The sequence below is a fragment of the Epinephelus lanceolatus genome, chromosome 13, assembly GCF_041903045.1.
Source record: "Epinephelus lanceolatus isolate andai-2023 chromosome 13, ASM4190304v1, whole genome shotgun sequence".
Lineage (NCBI taxonomy): Eukaryota > Metazoa > Chordata > Actinopteri > Perciformes > Serranidae > Epinephelus > Epinephelus lanceolatus.
In genome coordinates, this window is record NC_135746.1 from 11,184,200 (window position 1) to 11,204,119 (window position 19,920).

Genomic DNA, 19,920 nt, shown 5'->3' on the forward strand with positions numbered 1-19,920 from the left:
GAGATGAAAACGTGAGTGGACATAACATGCCTGAGACCCTGAAACTAGAAGTAGCATTAACTAACAGCGAAGCAGTGAAAAGGAGGGTGATGGCTGGTTCCATGTACTACTGGCTGTTTAAGAGAAATAAACAGTAAAGGTAAGCATATGATTCTCTTTGTAGTGTGTTTTGAATGACTTGGTGATGGTGATGAGCTTCTATGAAATTGTGAAATATGCTGGCAATCTCAAGCGCTCTGTGGGCATGATTTGCACGCGTGCAATTAAAAAAAATCACAACTGATTGTGTCCCCCCCCAAACTTGTCATCAGATCTGCACCCATGATCTGGACCCTTACATTGGTACCAGTTTAGTAATCTCTTGTGGTACATTGGTACTGGGATCTCAGTTTTGATAACCAGCCTTGCTTGTATGTTAAAGCAGTGGTTCCCCACTGGACCAGCCACGGGGTCCAGATTTTTCCTTAGTCATTGGTTCAGAGTCCATGCAGTTTAATATTTTCAGCGTCATACTTGAGTTAGCTGTCCCTTTGTCACTCACTCTACAGCAGGAAACAACGTGCCAGAAATTTACTGTGCTTTGAAATAAAGTGTTTTATACAAACATGACATGTTTCGCAAGTTAATTATGGTCCATTCAAAATATCCAGCGACCCACTTTTGGACCACGACCCACCAGCTGGGAACCACTGTGTTAAAGCATCAGCAACTAAAATCAGCACCTACCTGATTCCACAAAAAATTGCAGTCTAAATTATGTATGTGAAAGTGATTGGATAATTTTTGAGAGCTCTGTTAATGAGGAGCTACTAACAATAAAGCTGCAGGTTCATTCCCAAGTCAGGAACATAGGGGCTTTTATTTTGAAAACCCTAACCGGAAAAGCCGTGTTGTTGCGCGGTGTTTGACTTGACAGATGGCAGGCGAGAGACGCTCCTCTCGGCTGTCTCTCTCGGTCCGTTGGTCCATCCCGGTTCCCATTGTCTCCCCTCTCCGCTCCTTGAAGACAACCGGGACACGACAAACTAAACTTAACCGTTATTCCGCTCACAGCGCCTCGCGCACGTTACGTCAGGAGACTTACCTCGACCCGAAATCTCACCCTGTCCCTGTCCAGCCGGAATGTGGACACGCTTTCATGTCTTTATTTTAATTTAACGTCTCAGAAGATTTATTTCCTGTAACGGAGGAGGCGGTGAATGAACCGAGTAACGGCTGACAGGACGGCGGCGGTGTTGTGGAGGAGCTGAACCGGAGGAGGAGGACTTGTTATCCGACAGAGACGCCGAAATCAGCGTCCAGGGGCTGGTGACATATCACAACATCCTAGCAACAATTTTACTTAGCGTCTCCTGAGTGGATAAAACACCACATTCAGAGAGAGGACACAAAGATACTGAATCACAACCGTTGTTTTGTGGGGATAAAACACGTTGTGTGTTGGTTCCGGTGTGAATGAGAAGATGTTGCCGCTACATGCCCGTTACTTCCCCTGAGAGGAGAGGAGAGGAGCAGGTCTGTGAGAGGAGGCAGGATCCAGGAGGCAGGGACCACTTTCACTTGTCTTCTCCACCCTAAAACAAATTAGGCTGTTTCAATCAGCCAAATCCAAGTGGCGCTTAATCGGATTATTAAACAAAAGAGGCTTTAATCTGGGGGAATATATCCATCTAATCTCAGCATCTCTGCTCCTCTAAGTGGCTACTGTACCGTGCTAGATCTGTGACAAGGATGCGACTAATCGACGTGATTGGAGACTTTGTGGTCCAGTAGGTGATGCTTGGACAAGTTGCCCCTGTGTGGACATAGCTGGAGGGTCACTGTAACCTTTGCTTCATTGGTGAAGGCATTTACATGATCAGAAATTAACCCTTCCCAATTAATCAAAATGCACCACAGCACCTGATTGATCAGACACTACCTTCAAGGTTTCCCCCCCACAAGCTTCCTGGATACACCAAGAACAATTCGTGGACTTGAATTATCCCCAAGGCCCACCGTCCATCCTTTGATCCCTGACCCCATGTGTGTTGGAAATCCAAAGGACCACGTTTCAGGCTGTTTACCTGTCAGCACCCGAGCCATTTCAATGAAGTAGTGGCCCCTTTTTCTATTCCCCCGAGCTCCAGCGAGTACAGGGGCTGCGCTCTGTTCGCCGAGGCCGAGCAGCGAGAGCCTCCACCTGGGCTGCCAGCCAGCCAGACGGCCCTCCAGGGGGCTTTTTGGATTTCGAAGGTTCCAGCTGGAGGATTTGGGAGTTTTACCCAGAGTTTCGTCTCCACGTGGATCGCTGGAGAGAGAGAGGGAGGAGGAAGACATCATGGGGTGCTGTAGTGGCAGGTGCACCTTGGCCTTCATCTGTGGCATGCAGCTGGTAAGTGTTCATTTTGCTATTGATCCTGAGAAGGGGGTGGATTAAATCACTAAGAGTTCAACAAAAAAATATACAAGGAATCTGCACAGCTTTACCTTGTGACGAGACAAGGGGCAGGGGATGAGTGGATGGATGGATGGATGGATGGATGGAGGGGAAAAGATGGATGACTGAAAGGTCACATATCAGAAATTAATAGGTGCTTAAAAGGTCATGATACAAGCCAGGATCTGGTTTCAGGGACAGACTGACAAATGGGTGGATTGAGAGGATGAATAGCAGCTGGTTGGAGCTCTAAGACGGTACTAAGAGTCCATATAGAACCTTGATGGATAGACGGCGGCTGGGGTTGATAGATGGTAAAGGAGGGATGGATGGCTGGATGGCGGAAGGATAGACATATGGAGCAGGTACATGTGATTGATGGGGAAAAATGTATGGACAGAGGAAGGGAGGAACAGAGCTGATATAAACTCATGGAATCAGCTCCCTCTGTGTGTCTCTGTCTCTCGTTGTACCTCATTCTCTTGTCACCATCTGTGTCAATGGGAACTGCTGCCAGGGAAGACAATGGGGAGGAGAAGGTAATGGCTGTGTAGGTGTGTGTGTGCATACGTGTGAGGGTGTGCAAGTAGGAACACGAGTGCTGTCATTAGTTCGGTCTTGTGAATCCGTCACATCACAAGGGAAATGCTACCTGGAACTCTTAACAATGATATAATGCAGCAAACATCAGGTTGATTGGTCCTTTTTGTTTACCAAGCAGAAATGGACAAATGTAGATGATCTTCTGTCAGGTCAAGAAATGTCCAGGACAACTAAAGCACAAAAGATTTTATTAGCAAACCATCCCAGGAAAATAAAGAGGAACTTGAATTGACATATTATGACCCAAGGAAGTTGATATGCAAACATGTTAGCAAAACCTAAGTCTGGAGTTGCTAAATGCCCCACTATGTTCACCAGCTGGTCGCTAACTTTTGTTAAACAAGCAACCAAACAAACAAAAAAAAAACTCGCCAGTTTTCTAGACTGCCGCTCATTCCCACATCAAGTTAGTGGAGTGGGTGCTGGGGCGCCCCTATTATCACGTTTCAACCAGCAGCACAAAGGAAAGGCGAATCCTGGCGGTTGTGGGTTGAACGGGGGTCACAGACAGGAATACGGCGGAGGCTCATAGTGCTCTGCGGCGCAAGATAACGGCTTACCGGCGACAGAAAAGTCCAACTCCAGGTCCAGTAATTTCCTCTTTCGTTGGTGTCGTGACTGCCCAGTAGTACCTGGACAACCGAGCCGTGGCGGCACACAGGTATGTGGTGTGTCGGAGGAGAAACGAGCTGTTCACATTTCTCTCTTTGACGCAGGTAATGGCCCACAAACCTCACCGCACTTTAGGGACTGTTCTTTACTTGTCAGGGGATGGGGGTGGCTGGTTGATTTTTATTTTATTTATTTATTTTATTTTGATCCACCCTATGTTAATCACTTATTGATGCAGTTAGGGACTGTTCTCCAGGGCCAGGCTGTCGGCTGGGTAGAAATAAGTCAAAGTGTGGTGGAGACGAGGGACTGGGAAAAGCGGCGGACCTCCGGGGAAGCCTGCTCCGTTTTCCCCGCAGTTAGGGACCGTTCTCCACGGCCAGGCTGTCGGCTGGGTGGGAATAAGTCAAAGTGTGGCAGAGAAGAGGGACCGGGAAAAGCGGCGGACCTCCAGGGAAGCCTGCTCCGTTCTCCCTGCAGTTAGGGACCGTTTGCCACGGTACCGCTGCTGGGCAGAGTGGAAATAAGTCCTGCAGAGTTTCAGAGGACCTGGAGAATGTTTTAGGATAGTAATAACATTATATAAGATAATCATATAGCATAGATAAGATAATAACATTAAAGACAAAATTAAATTGCAATACTTTTTCAAAACTTGATGATTTTACCTTTCTGTACATTTTGTATACAAATTCATTAAATAATTTTGCTTGTAAATGTCTATTTGCATCACGTTTATTACGGAAAACACATTATTTGATCAATTTACATTGTGCTCCTAAAGTTCTTTGTGCGCTCCTTACTTTTTCAACTTAGGAGCACATGTGCTCCTTGGGAAAAAAAGTTAGCGTCAAGCCCTGGATAGATGCTAAAACACTTAACTGCAGAGTTTTGTGGTAAATCTCTCTGGGTTTGTCAGTATGAGCAACACTTTTATATTAAAGGTATTCTACACAAGAATTACAGCTTACTGTCTGTAAACACAACAGTCAAACTCGGCCTCTATCCCCCTACATGGCTTGTACCTACATTCCAAGAGACTGTACTGTTGTAGGAACGTTACATGTTGTTATGATGGAAAAAAACTATTACTTTAGTAAGTTAAGCTAACGGCCGGCATCTACCTGTTCAACAGAAAAAAGACCCACTCTGCGCTGCTCTTCATCCTCTTTTTAAACGCCAGCCATATTCACTCTGTTTGGAATAAGCTTTGGCTGCTGGTGTTTGGCCTTGCTGCTATATTTGCATGTTGTCACTATTGTGTCTGTCACAGTCTCCAGTCTCCTTCACCCAGTATGTTTTCCTTGCCACACCCATCTCATCAGGCAATTCCACTCACCTGTGTTCTTCAGCACACCTGTAACTCATCTCTTGCAATCAGCCCAGCATACTTAAGCTCCAGCTCCACACACACCAGTTGCCAGATCGTCTTCGCTCTCATGCAAGCCTTTCCAGCAATTTGTCTTGGACTGATCACCCGTTGCCGACCTGTTTCGTTCCCGTTCCTGCCTGCTCGCCTTGCCCTCGGACTGATTGCAAGATCCCGACCTGTTTCTGCTCTGACCCTGCCTGCTCGTCTGATCCCCGGCTATCGACCTCGCCTTCTGACTCTGACACCGAGCTTTCTGCCTGTAAGTCCCAACTGTGCTGGTTATCTGATCCCTCGTCTGTCCCCGACTCTCCAACTGTCTGTTCCCCCGCAACTGTTCATCTGGACTGCAAGTCATGTAATCTCCTCGTGGACGGGAGGTTACGTCTCTGACTCCCCTCCCGGCATTGCGGGTTCAAACCCCAGCTGTACCAGTGATTTAAAAGACTCTGCTCCTGTCTGGCACTCATCTCCACCTCGTGGCTTAGAGGTGACGCCGCCGACTTTCCCCCCGGCGACCCGGGTACGAGACTTGCCTGAAGCAGTTACACATTTTCCTGTGTTTTCGATAAAGACTGTTGATTACTTCATCTGCTTGCTGCTTCGCATCTGGGTTCTTTCCTGTGAGTCTGGACGTGACAGTGTCTGCAGTTTTTGTTGCTTTCTCTTGAAAGCCTTCTGCTGCAACCTGATCGCTACCTTTTTAGAAAGCTCCAACCTCACCTGCACAGTTATTAGCTGGGGGTCACACACTCAGAAATGCCTCAAACATAGCAAAATAAGAAGAAAATCTGAAAATGTTTTTGTACATATAACTATGAAAAAGTAATGTACTGCAATTCGTATGTTACCCACATAATAACGACCCAGTAATTTGTGTATAACTCACAGGAAGGATGTGATTACGTGACCAATGCACTGACGGGAGTAGAGAAGGAAGTAGCATAAAGACCAAAGGTCTGTGAATGAGGCAGGTTGTGGTGGTGGATGGTGACAATGGTGGTCAAACAACACAGGACTTTGCCTCAGGAGCCTGGCGTTTGTGTCCCATCTGAAACCACGTGTACTTTGAGTTACTTCAGGAACCTGTGTCCACAGTGTTTTCCTTTGGCAGAAAAGCGGTGGCAGGGTGCTGGGGAGCACTACAGTTTATCCCTTAAAATGATGTGCTACACTTGGGTTTTGTCTCTATAACATCCATATCTTGACATTAATGTTAGCTTAGTAGCAAATGTAATGCTACTAGGGCTGTCATGATTAGTCGACTAATTGATAACTAATGGACTATTAAAATAATCGGTGACTGTTTTAGTAGTCGACTAATCGGTTTGAGTCATTTTTCATAGAAAAGTACTATAAAAGTACCCCAAAATACTCTTACTGCAGCTTCTTACGTTCAGATATTGGCAGCTTTACACACTCTCCCGTGACAGTGAACTAAAACCCTTTGGTGTGAGTACGAAACAAGACATTAGATGACGTAATTTTGGGGTTTGGGCGAGACAGACTGATATTTTTCAACATTTTAACACATTTTTCGATGAAATGATTAGTTGACTAATCGAAGAAAAAATTGACCGATTAGTCGACAATGAAAATAATTGTTAGTGGCAGCCCTAAATGCTACCTTAACAGGACATTATCTAGACAGTCAACAACAAGCTCACAACAGTACAGTGATAAAAGCACATCACTCACCTACAACACTGAGTGTTCGCCAGCCCATCTGCTCCCGCGTTACTGTCTTTGTTATGACCGTAGCCTAGCTAAAGAAGTGGCAGTGATGTCACCAGTGCCTTTCTGAGAAGTTCAAAGATTTTTAACCAAAAAATGCTCAGAGCGGCCGCACAAAAAAGCAGGAGTGCTCTGAAAAAAGACACTGGGTGTGGTGCTTTTTCTTTAGGTGCAAGCAGTCCCATACGCTCTCTCCTCATTAGGAACAACTGAAAAAAAGACCCTGGTGCTGAGAAAAAGATGCAGACGTGTAGACATAGGCCCCTGAGGTACGTCGTCACCATGTTTCTTTTCCTAAACCTAACCTACATAACTTTACTTGCCTAAACGTAATAATTCCTGGGGCTTTAATTCTTTAGATATCGCACAGGCACAAGGCAGAGTCTTTGCAGATACATACACCACCACACACTTCTAGTGTATGGTGGGGCATAGCTGATGATTGACAGGGATTACTTTTTTTTGAGTCTTTAGGAAAATGCTTTACTTTTAAACCTACTACTTTGACCTGTAATTTATGTAAAGAATACAAAGGTTTGATGTTTTGATTGCTGTCATTATTAAGCTCCTTGCCTTAACTACACATACTCAAAGGAGCATTATTACTGTACATAGTATCAGCAACAGTAACAGCTACAGGCAGGACTCTCTGGAGACCCTGGGGAATGAAGGACATCGGTACCTCAAGTAGAAACAGAGTAGGGAGGTTGAGGAAAAGTGGCACCACTCGCCACAAAATAAATCCTGCTTTCCTTTTAATGCAACAGTCTTATAGAGGAGACTGAAGACGCACTGTGGTGCAGAATGGGACATTGAATGTGCATGTGCACAGATGCATTAAACATGAGCAGATGTGCTTGTGCTGTAGCATTCTCAGCTCATGGAGTCATGTACAGTAAGTGTGTGCAAACTGAAGACCTATTGTCATGTTGAATAGGACACTGTTAAGGACCCTGTGTGTGTCTGTGTGCATGTGTGTTTTTCCAGAGCATATGAAAATCACCGAACTTACCATATGATATTAATGACCCTCGCTGTGTGCTTGTAAAAAGTCAATTGTGCTGTGGAATGGGACGTTGCTATGTATATTTTCATTTAAAAAAGCCAACATGTCTGCGGCACAATGCCAGTGAGATTGCCACATGTGCTGTATATACATGAAACACACCATTGTGCTGTAAATGTGGATACTGTGTGTTTCAGTAGGTGAAGATGAGGGGAGGGTTTCCGAGTGTGTGTGTGTCTGCTTGTGAATGAGATGCTGTCACAGTGATAGTCATTGTGTCTAATGCAGTGGAACTAATGCTATGCCATAGTCAACAACATGTTTTGCTCTGTTAACTGTTGTAATAGCTAAGCCAGCTGATACCACCACGAGCTGAGCTGGAGGTCTAACACTACTGTACGTTACAGTTCGGCCATGCACAGTTAGCTCTGTTATAGTTGCAGTCATTTAGACAGAAGCCTCCACATGGTGAAATCCATGTCTCCACACCACACCAACTCTCCGCTTTGTAATGATAAAGATATTAAGCTCTTGTGTCACTGCTGCAGCTGCCCACAGGAAACCACACTGCCCACAATCCTCTTTGTTTAAAGCAACTTAATTGACCACAAATTAAAGACAGCCTTTTTCCTCTGTGAACCCCCTGCTGGAGGTAATTGTTTTTGCCATGTAAGCTTCCACTTAATAGTTGACCTTGCAGAGCAGAAAACAATGCCGGTCAGTGTGTCTTATGTAGTGGAACTGATGTCTTTTGTAACTCTTAACAGCAGTTTTTCCTCCTGCTTCATTAGCGGGGTTAATTGGCGAGATAGGTGATGTCACCGCAGCTGAGCGGAGATCAATGATCCAGGTGAGAGATACGTCTGCCTCGCAGCTGACGTCACCGTGTGTCAAGTATAATCAGTCCCACCAGGTGAGAATCTGCCAGCTTGTGATCCAGATTAGAGGAAATGCAGTGTGTTCCTGTGTGCTGGGCTTATTAGTTTCCTTTACGGTTACCTTTTGTTTTCCTGTCAGTCCGCAGCTCAAAGCACCACATCAGTCAGCACTGACTAAATTAAAAGAATTGTTTTCTGCTTTCCTGCAGCAGCTATTGCTTTCTATTCATTTCAGTGTGATAAACATACAGAGACTGGGGTGCTGTGTTTGTGAGTTGTCTCACAGATATTTGAAAGTCAGGCTGCAGCTACAGTAATGACTGTTTTTACTGTTGATCATTTGGCAAATATTTTTCATTAAGGGTCAATAATCATTAAGGGTTTAACACTGATGTTTTTTTCACTTGAAATGTACTTGCTAGAGGTTGAACGATTCATCAGTTTGACGATTAATTGGGGGCGATGGGACTTTATATGAACTATCTTTAATGGCAGAACGTGGCTCTGATATTTTTGATTATCTACTATTGACTGTTAACTCATTATTATTTGGATACCAGGAGAGGCCGGCACTCAGTACACTCTAGCCATGAATGCACAACAAACTTTTGATCTCATATTTCACAGTACATCAGATATAATTTTCTCAAAAAGCAATTATCACTGCATTTTTCTGGCGATAAAGAATGTGACTTTGTTCCGGGGAGCAGCTTATTTCACTGCAAGGTTGAATCGAGTGGCGTTCATGTCCTAACAGACCTGTTTTCAGTCAGTAGTTGTCTCGCGAAGCTGCTCTGTGATTATCTGCTTTGCTCAATTTTTACAGTTTTAATGCTGTTCTTACACTGTTAAAGTGCAGTCCGGGAATCAAGTCCCACAAAAAAATGATTTCATTCTGTGTCCCGTCATTTATGAGCAGGCCACATTTAAGCTCTTTGTAGACCTACACATTACAAGGATAAGAAACTTTTTAACCGTACTCACCAGTTTGGCTTGTATACATATATATATATATATATATATATGTATTTGTTTTATTAGCGGATATCAAATAACAACAAAGACTAAAGTTAATTGTCAGGAAATAAATACCCCGTTTTGCCCACATCCTCTCCTGTTTTCAGGATATTTGAAGTGTTTGCTTGCATTTCAGCTCATAAACTTACAACAACAGAGGTGAGAAGAATATGAGATGGCTCACTCCTTAGATACTACCATCAAAAGCTTCAAACAAAATGATGTGTTTCAGTCTGTATTTGCTGGATTTGCTAGTCTAATGTTGCATTTTACTTGCCTGGGCAAAGGGGCAGTTCTTATTGTTGAAATCTTTTCAGTCGGTTGACCAATTAAATTGATTGACTAATTGTTGCAGTGACATTTGAAAGGCTGTAGGGCTGATCCTAAATTGAGGTGTCTCAGACTCAGTGTGGAGCTGATTGGAGAATTGGCTCAAGTACTGTAATCATGTGATTTGGTTCTCACACTCTGGGATGAAGTGTGTGTACAAAGCAAAATAAATCACCTTGTCTGTTTGCAGTGAAACTGCCAATAATCTGGAAATAAGAGTGGATTTTGTTTTAGATTTACAATGTTTTTAAGTGATTTATTTTGAAATTATTGCATTTTACACATACAGAAGTAATCCCTCTCAATCATCACTTATGACTCACTAGAAATGTGTGGTGGTGTATTTAGCTGTTGAGATCTGCTGTATTTTCTCAATTTCTTTTTATTTCTCTTTGGGACGAGATTGGGACTTTGTAAAAAGGTTGTGACCAGGTGCCAGAATGTAAGTAGCATGCATCCCACAGGAAGCTACAAAAATCATGAACACAGCGCAGAAAAAATGCAAATATAGTGAGGCGAAATGGCGAGCAGCCAAAGCTCTTTCCAAAACAAGGGTGAATCTGAGGTTGGCTTTCACTTTCACTGGTGAGCACTGAAGGAAAGGATGGGGATGAAGAGTGACACAGAGTTGGCCTGTTGCCTGTTGGACTTGGAGGTGCCAGCAGTTAGCTTAGTTAGCTTACTTATTTTATTCTGTTGAGCAGCCATCTTGGATTTTGAGGTCAGGGTTGGTGAGATTTCTCTGACTTTGAGTTGGAAATCCGACTTCAGAGGGCGTTCCAGTTGAAATTTCCGACTGGGAACTTGGAAATTCGGACTTCCTAGTGCAAATTGAATGCACCAATAACCTACAGACATGATGGCATCAGTCTTCTCATTTATAGTAACTCTTGACAAACAAACAAATAAGGGTATTTCTCACATTTAAACCTTTTCTTCAGAAGTCCTATTTTGAAAAACTGTGTTATTCCTGTTCCAGTTCCTGGAGTTTCAACAGTAATATTTTGGTGCAAAAGATGGAACATGTACAATCTGTGAAAAGCGTGTTGTAGTGCTGCGAGCAGAAGAGAGAGGAAGATTTTGAAGTTGGATGTTACCAACAGAGACCATAGCAGATCAGATGGTGTTTTTACCAACACCTTTTTCACACATACACACACACATGCAGAAACACATATGTGACTCACTTTCTGTGGCAATGCTTGTGGTCCTTGTTGCTATATCAGTCCGCACACCCACCAACTGCTGTCACCAAGATGATTACTAAATCGTCCAATGGCAGCAAGCGGTGGCCTCGCTCCATTGGCTGGTTCGGTAGAGCTCATGCAGACAGTCGGTGGGTGTTTGTGTTGATGGGATGTTAATTATGCTGTTGGTGTGTAAGTTAATTGAACACATTGAATGGAGTGGAGTTATAGCATGACAGCACAGTGTAGTACATAATTATGGAAAGATAATAATTCATGATCAAACAGAATACATATAGAATTGATCTTTATGAAATAAAAGAGCAAAGAAAAGGATAAACTCTCAGATATTTGGAAAACTTTTTGGGAATTTTCCTGCGACAAATTTTCAGAGCTAACAAGGTTGGACATATACAATGGCCATAGGCTATCTGAGAAACAGTGTTTGTCTTCTCTGTGGCAGTACATTCCTGTGACATTTCCACCATTGAGGGACATAATGAATAATTTACCACTTGGAAGCTGCAACATGAATGCGAAATGGTATCTCTGCATGTGTGCCGTGTGTTACCTGATTGCAAAACAGTCATGTGCAGTCATTCAAACCCCAGAGTCAATACTCATCTAATGTGCATTTCAGTGGGAAAACCCTCCCACCCGCGGATAAATCAATTTTGACATGTTGAATTTTCCAGAAACACAGTTAAAAGGTATTTTGACTTCAGGTTTAGAAGCAAACATCAATTTTGACAACTCGAAATGAAATAGAAAACATTCACTGGTGACTATGGTTTAATAATTTCCCTTGAATTAGTTTGTAAATTGGAATAAATAGTCCATTTAAATTCAGATATTGCGGTTTTGCAAAAAGGTTCTCCCCACTCGGTGTGATTCCAGTTCAACTCCCATATAATTTTATGATATTTAGTCACAGTTATTTTGCAATATGCTGCCTGTGCATCATGCTGTTGGTTTTTCAGCATTTTGAAACAAATCCACTTTGAGAGTTCTTTGAGTTGAAAGTGAACGGAGCTCCTGCACTCTGGCAACAAACACAATCTTCAGACCTCCTTCCTCATCGCCACAACTCAGTGAGATAAAAAGGCTTTGCTATCCTTTATGTACAACGCCGCTTTCAACAAGGGCCACATGCAATCTCGGTTCTGAGTCTATAGATTTTCTGTCGCTTTTTCTTTTTCGCACTCTCTAATTTGTCAGCTTCACTCTTCCCCCAGGTTGCTGTCTTTTATATATGCCCACTCTTTCTGTTTATGTCATTGTTGCCATTTTCATTTCTTTATCTGCCTCCACCACCTCTCTCTGCATGGGGGGATGCAGCCATCACACCTTGGTCACTGACTTGACTTGCAATCCATTCAATGTGTTTCAATAGAGTCTGCACAAAACAAGCTTTCAGGTAGTTCCATTGTGCCAAATCAGTCCGACATTAGACCCTGAACCTTGTAGATCAGTCCGAGCTGCATTCCTATTGTTCAGGTTGTTCTCTGTGATAATGGGGTATTGTACTTTTCTGGCTTTCAGCTGTCAATAAAATACAGTGTCTTGAAAGTGCTTCAGGAGAAATTGCTGGTGAATGCAGGGAAGGTAGTTTAGAAGCAGTGGGTGCTAAAAAGTGGGGATCTGCGTTTTCCTGCTTTGTTTGTGCTGCTATTGACAAATTTTGTACCTGTTGATGGCTCATATTTTTACATTTTATCTTTCTGTTTTCTTAAGGACATTGTTTAAGAGGTATTTCAGCCACAAAGTAACCACTTGTATATGAATTACTCACTCCATGTTACCTTGAATTCGAAAAGAAAAGTTTGCTTTTCTCGCTTGCCTCCACAGTGAACGAAGAATCCAAAAACGCAGAGAATTCTTGATAAACTTGAGTTGGGGGGGTGAACAACAGCAAAACTATATCAAAACATCTGTTTATAAACTCACACACAACTCATACAGTATAATCCAAGTCTTACCTCTTATCCTGTTGAGGGTGGCAGGAGGGCTGAAGCCTGTCCCAGCTGACACTGGGTGAGATGCGGGGTACACTCAAGACAGGTTGCCAGACTATCACAGGGATCAGCATTTTCATCCATCCTTCCATCCATCCATTTTCATCTGTTTATCCGAGGTTGGGTCATGGGGGCAGCAGGCCAAGCAAAGCACCCTAGACGTCCCTCTCTCCAGCAATGCTTTCCAGCTCCTCCTGGGGATCCTAAGGTGTTCCCAGGCCACATGGGGTAATCCCTCCAGCGTGTTCTGGGTCTGCCTCGGGGCCTCCTACCAGTGGGACGTGCCTGAAACACCTTCAACAAGAGGAGTTCAGGAGTCATCTTGATAAGATGCCGAACCACCTCAACTGACCCCTTTCAACACAAAGGAGCAGTGGCTCTACTCCGAACTCCCTCCGGATGTCCGAGCTCCTTATCTTATCTCTAAGGCTGAGCTCAGCCACCCCATGAAGAAAACTCATTTTGGCCGCTTGTATACGCGACATCATTCTTTCAGTCACTACCCAGAGCTCATGACCATAGGTGAGGGTGGGGACTTAGATGGACCAGTAACCCGAAAGCTTTACCCTCACTCGCGAACAAGACCCCAAGATGCTTGAACTCCCTCGCTTGAAGCAGTAACTCTCCCCCATCCCAGAGGGGGAAATCCACCGGTTTTCGGCAGAGAAAATTCATGAAAACTTTAATATTTAAAACACTATCGCATAAATAGTCTCACTCATGGACAAGAAGCGCGCCTGAGCAAGCAGAGTTCAAAGGCATGCGCTTGTCCAGGAGCGCAACTCATCTCTGAAGCCTCCCTTTACTTGAATTCATCAAGAATTTTCTATGTTTTTGGATTCTTTGTTCACCATGAAGGTCGAATTACATAGGGCATGGACGCAGCACCCACACATCCATTATAATCAGCTGGAGCTGCTACAGAAGCCATGCCTCTGCGGGCATCATGCAAATCAACTCTAGCTTTAAGCTGCTGGTTTATTTTTTTTGTCTATGCAACAGGCAAAAACTACATACTGTAGATCTATATAAAAAACAGGCACAATCTGTTTAAAAAGAATTAACATTAATGCCTCATTGTACCAGAGGCAGTGTGAAGAGGCAGAACAGTTTTGTGTGTGCATTTTTATATTTCACATTAAAAGAAATCAGTGCATCCTGTATTTTAAACAATCCAGTTAATTAATTCAGAATCGGTTAGTTTAGCCTGCGCTTCCAAACCCTGAATACCCAACTGTAATATCACTTGGCAAAACTCAACATGCACACAGTGAAGCTGGCAGCAACCACGCGCTGCAAACATGAAGTCTGTGTAGCAGGTGAAAAACCCTGCTCCCCTCTTTCCTACGTGACGAGTTGTGCCTGTACCTCATGTATTTTAGCTGTAAGTCCTAGAATCATTGCCAATAAAAATTTGTTGTGATTTTTTGAAACAATGGGTCCTTTATTTCACACAGAAGTAAACAAAAGCAGATTTTTCTAGCTGAAACCATGATCGTTGGAAGCTGATTTTATCATCTCTCTGGGGCTAACATTAAAACTCTTTAAATTGGATAAAACTCACTTTTTATTATTAAGAGTGGATTTGATTCACAACAACTTACCTGTGTCAGAGTTTTAAATATGCACACAATGGCTACATGCATCATATTGCCCTATAAGGGCTGAAGCTTCATGTTCCAGACAAGAAGTCAGCAACTGATGATCCACTGAACACACAGACGGAAGAAAGTGAAGAAACAGCATCATTTGTGGATTTAAGGATAGAGCTAGTTAGCCCTGGTACAGTAAAGTAAGTAAGTATTATTTATAAAAAATTACATTTAATTTATTATAATAACGCCCAGATGGTTTAGATGGTTTAGTTACAGCCTCAAGCGAGGGAGTTCAAATATCTTGGGGTCTTAGTTCTTGGCTGAGGGTAGAATGGAGCGTGAGATGGATCGGTGGTTTGGTGTGGCTTTTGCAGTGATGCAGGCGCTGCGCCGGACCATCGTGGTGAAGACGGAGCTGAGCCAGAAGGCAAAGCTTTCGATTTACTGGTCCATCTACGTCCCAACCTTCACCTATGGTCATGAGCTCTGGGTAGTGACCGAAAGAATGAGATCACAGATACAAGCGGCCGAAGATACAAAGTTTCCTCCGTGGGGTGGCTGGGCTCAACCTTAGAGATAGGGTGAGGAGCTCAGACATCTGGAGGGAGCTCGGAGTAGAGCTGCTGCTCCTTCGCGTTGAAAGGGGTCAATTGAGGTGGTTCAGGCTTCTGATCAGGATCCTCCTGGGCGCCACCTGTTAGAGGTTTTCTGGGCACATCCCACTGGTAGGAGGCCCCATGGCAGACCCAGTTACATATCTCATCTGGCCTGGGAACGGCTTGGTGTCCTCCAGGAGGAGCTGGAAAGCATTGCTGGGGAGAGGGACATCTTGGGTGGTTTGCTTGGGTTGATACCTCCGCGACCCGGCCCTGGATTAGCGGATGGAAATGGATGGATGGATGGTTAAGATCTTAATGTAGAGAAAAGATACTTGGACAAGCAACGCACTGGTTACATTTAAGCTTTATGGTTAATATTTTAAACCTTGCTGCTTCATGCCTCATTTGTATAAGAGAACAGAATTTGAGGATTGGGAATAATCTTTGAGTTTGGTAAACACAATGCTATCTGAAGCAAGTTTGGCTGGCTACTATTATTACCCACCGTGGATATTCCAGTCCTGAATAGGTATTAATCCAAAGCCCCACAAAATGTTGTTGGCTGATGACGTTCCCTTTGCCCTTTGGAATGTGGCTCTAGGTTACTGCTCTGTTCCTGGATCGGGTTTAGCAAATGGTCAGTTGCAGGTTGTGTCTTTGTACATGTATATAAGTGTGTCTGAGTATATCTTTTCAAGCCGTGGTGTTCAAACCAACACATTTACACAGATTCATAATAGGGTTGGAAATCAGCAGTTTCATCATGATATGAGATGATATTGATTCTTTGGACAATTATACTGTACTTGCTGATATCACAAATTCTGCCACGATAACATTTTGATTTAATTCAGGGACCTAAAATCAATATGAGATGATAACCATAAATATCCTCATCTTCTTTTTCTTGGCTGTTTGCTGTTATATTCCACGTGATAGGCCTCTAGCACTTTTTGAATGTTTGGGACATAGGTGCACTTGAATGGAAATGGTGACACAGAGGTGCCATGGGGATTTTAAAGTTTAAAGATCCAGAACAGTGGATCATTACAAACCTAATTCCTAATAACCATTACCAGCTCTGCTGTTTCATCTTATCTGCAGATTCCTCTTAGGTACAAACAGAAAAACAACAGGCCAATCAACCGTCACCAGGACACTGTAGTTAAATTGCAACAGTGTTTTTTGTAGTGGTGCAGAAGTAATATTTCTGCTGCAGGGCTTATACCTGCAGTGGCTGAACTCTCCCAAAACATTTACAGTGCTATTGACAGTCAACCTCACTAGGAGATGTTCAGTTTATTTCAGGGCAGTGTGCTGCGGTGCTGTGATACACATTATCGTAGGTCAGACAAATGGATCAGCCCAGTTCAAGTAAGTAACAGATATTTTTAATTACTCTGTCGCAACCTCTGCTTCCTCCAGGACACCAACACAGGATGAAAGTACTTCTATTCTTAGTTCTCCGCATCGATTTTCATCTATTGCTCTCTTTGCAAATTATTCGATTAGAATTCTCATATCCTCGAATGCTTCATGATTATACAGTTATATGTTTTACACACCAAATAATGCAGAGGTACTAAACAGTGTGAGTCACAGGGCAAACCCAGCTTCACACTGCGTGCATAATCAGGGTGGTCTGTCATCATGGTGAGCAGTCATCTCAGAGGGAGGGTCTTAAAACTTGGCATGATCAAAAGTGTCCACAAGTTTCTTTGCGATAGTTGGACTGTGTTCCACTGAAAACTTAATAAAGGAGTGAATAAAATGATTTAACACTAACTACAAGCCCGTCCCAGATGTTCTGTCTGCATCACATCTAATTTAACTGGTGCTGTCAAAGATGAAAAGTTTCAACATCTGGAACGTCTGGGATGTTGTGATAAATAATACTGTATAAGGAGAAAATCGTGCCTGGTCTGCTTATGCTGTTTGGTTGTAAATGTGGCACCGTTTGCTGCGCTGAAAAAAAAAGAAAGAAATCCAAAGCAGTCCATCAACAAGCTGTCAGCAAACTGCACATAATTCTCCACAACCTGGAGTCTTCAAGTTCAGTCAATACATTAAGGTTTGGAAAAAGACCAACTTTTGCGGTGGAAAATGTGCAGTAAGGTGTATTTCACACTGGAACGAGTCCAAGGAGCGAGCAGGAGGCTGTTAGAGTCTCCCAGCCTGGATGTTAGAGAGCTGCTGCTGATGACAAGGTCTTTCACAGCACATCTGGACATGACAGAGCTGCTCTCTTCGTCAATTGATCTCTGATGGCTTAGATAGAGTAACGGAAGTGTGTAGTTGTCTAGATATATGAGCACTGCTCTTAGCTGCTGGTATCATGTTAAAGTCAATGAGTGGCTCGTGCTGTAGAGGGTTGTAGACCCTTCCTCTTTCTTCCCTAGCCTGCGCTTTATCTGCATCTGAAATGTGTTTTCTCATACAGAGATTTTCTTGCATCGGTCTTTTCTAACAGGCTCAAACATGTTCCTGGGTTTTGTGCTCATATTCCAAGCCACATATACATCTGTAATCTCTTTCCAAAAGGCCGCCTCACCAGCACCAGGCTCACTGCAACACCACTATTCTGCTTTTTTTTTTCTTTGTGCAGCCTTCTCATAAACTACAATTTTCCACCCTAGATGTTTTTTTATTGTTAAAACAACATGAGTTTTTCACCCAGTTGAGATTGTGGCGTGTCGTGTAAAAGCATTTTGGATGCTCACCGAAAGGGCGCAAAACCATGATACTGTATCAGCTCACGCTGTCATCACAAAACAGTCTGCAGAAAGTGTGGAAGAGTGGAATCAGTAGAAAGTGAAATCTTTTTGTTTGAGTTGGAGAAGCTGACTCAATCTATATTCCTCCACAGCTCAGTGGAGGCTTTAAATTGAACCCTTACACAGTTGGATTATTTGTACTTGAGTCTGAGTGATACTGACACGCATAGTGCGGAAGCACATCCACTGGCTGCTGTTGTGCCTCTATATGTGGAACTGCACTGTACTGTAGCACACACTTCACTGAAAGGTATGACTGCGATACTTATTAGTTTAGAAAATGTGTTATTTTGTCCTCAACTTATTTTCAGAAAAGTTTTTTTTAATGTTGGTTTGGTATTGTGGATGGCTCTAAATACTACAATACCCATCAGCCTTGGCCATCTTTGCTATGGAGAGGAAGCTGGTCAGAAGCCTAAAGGCCCGTACGAGCCTGGTCTCACTCCAAAGTTGGCGAAATTTGGTACTTGGGCAGTGACTTATGGTGTCAGAAACCAACGAAAATAGTTGTCCTTTAACGCTGATACGCGGCTGAGGCGGCGTGGTTCTTGAATTCATCTGAAATTGACCCAGAATCTGACACTGAATTCAGTTAAGCTGCAGAATTGTTAAAATCTGCATTCTTAACAAAGTGTTGGCCTTTTTTCATTGATGAAATGTCATGTCACAGCAGGAAAAGCACAGGTGTAAATAATAAAATGGATGGCGGCTGAATTTTATTCAGCTGCTTCAGTTTCAGGTTCATTCTGCCTCATTTTCACACTGTCATGACTCACTGGGACACTTTAATATGTTAATTTTATTAGTAACACCTGCACTTTTCCTACAATAATAACTTAAAATGTTCACTTTGAAAAAAAGATTTATTAGGCCAGGAGCCTGGTAAGCCCTCAGGGTACTTTGCAAAACTTAACACTTCCAAGTTCACATTGCTGGCAAGTAGAGTATCTGGAAAGCTAGTGACTAAAATTTCTCTGATTCAAGGTGTAGTGAAGAATTCAGGCCAAAGCAACTGTATTTTTCAGGAAAAGAAAGGTCATCTTAGGCTCAAGTTAAAGCTTATGAACTTGGGAAGTTTTGTGTGTGCAAGTGAGGCAGTGATAATTATGATAAAGTGCTGGAAAATAGTTATTTTTGATGACAATTTGTGAAGCGGGCAGTACGTTTTTTTGTCTTTTTGGGGGATGTTGTGGGTGATGCTTTAAAATAGAATGGCAGCAAACCACAGAATCTTGTTTTGCTTCTCCGCCCGTAGTTTCAAGATACTCCCTGCAGGATTTTATACTTGCATGACTGTTTATGCGCTGTACAATTTGCATATACATCATTTTGCCAGAAACTTGTCCCAAATAAGGGGTTTGAGCCCCGTGAGACCAAACAGTCCCAAGTTTGGGGTGCTCGTCAACTTGTGATGGCCCAAGGTAGCAGCTAAAGTAGTTAAAAAAAAGGTAGCAGAAAACATCTTGAGGTCTGGACCTGGATGCTGTCTAGCTTTAGCCGTGCAAGTGACAGAATCTGAAGCTTGGCAATCAGATGTCCCTTACTTCGGTGGTTGTTGTTAATATCTGACATTATGTTTTCTTTTTTTAAGAAACAAAGATTTTCTAATGTTCTTCTTTTGTTCGGATGATTCAACCGGGAGAGTTTCATGCCCATCCAAGTAAAAGTGCTCCAGCTGTCACCTGTTATCGTCTATCGAGAAAATAAATGGGACTTGCTTGAAATGCCTCCTCACAAATTGCAAGTCATCAGAGCCCACTGGCCTCCCTTGATTGTGTATTT

At 43.2% G+C, this 19,920-nt stretch overlaps 1 protein-coding gene across 1 annotated transcript in view; it reads left to right on the forward strand.

The window, feature by feature from the left end:
• The first annotated feature begins 911 nt into the window (after positions 1–911).
• Positions 912–19,920, forward strand: part of nkain2 (sodium/potassium transporting ATPase interacting 2) — a 135,255-nt gene continuing 116,246 nt past the window's right edge. Inside the window, exon 1 of the mRNA XM_033649332.2 lies at positions 912–2,374. Coding sequence (XP_033505223.1) covers positions 2,321–2,374 — 54 coding nt within the window. The 5' untranslated portion in view covers positions 912–2,320. The remainder of the gene's footprint in view (positions 2,375–19,920) is intronic.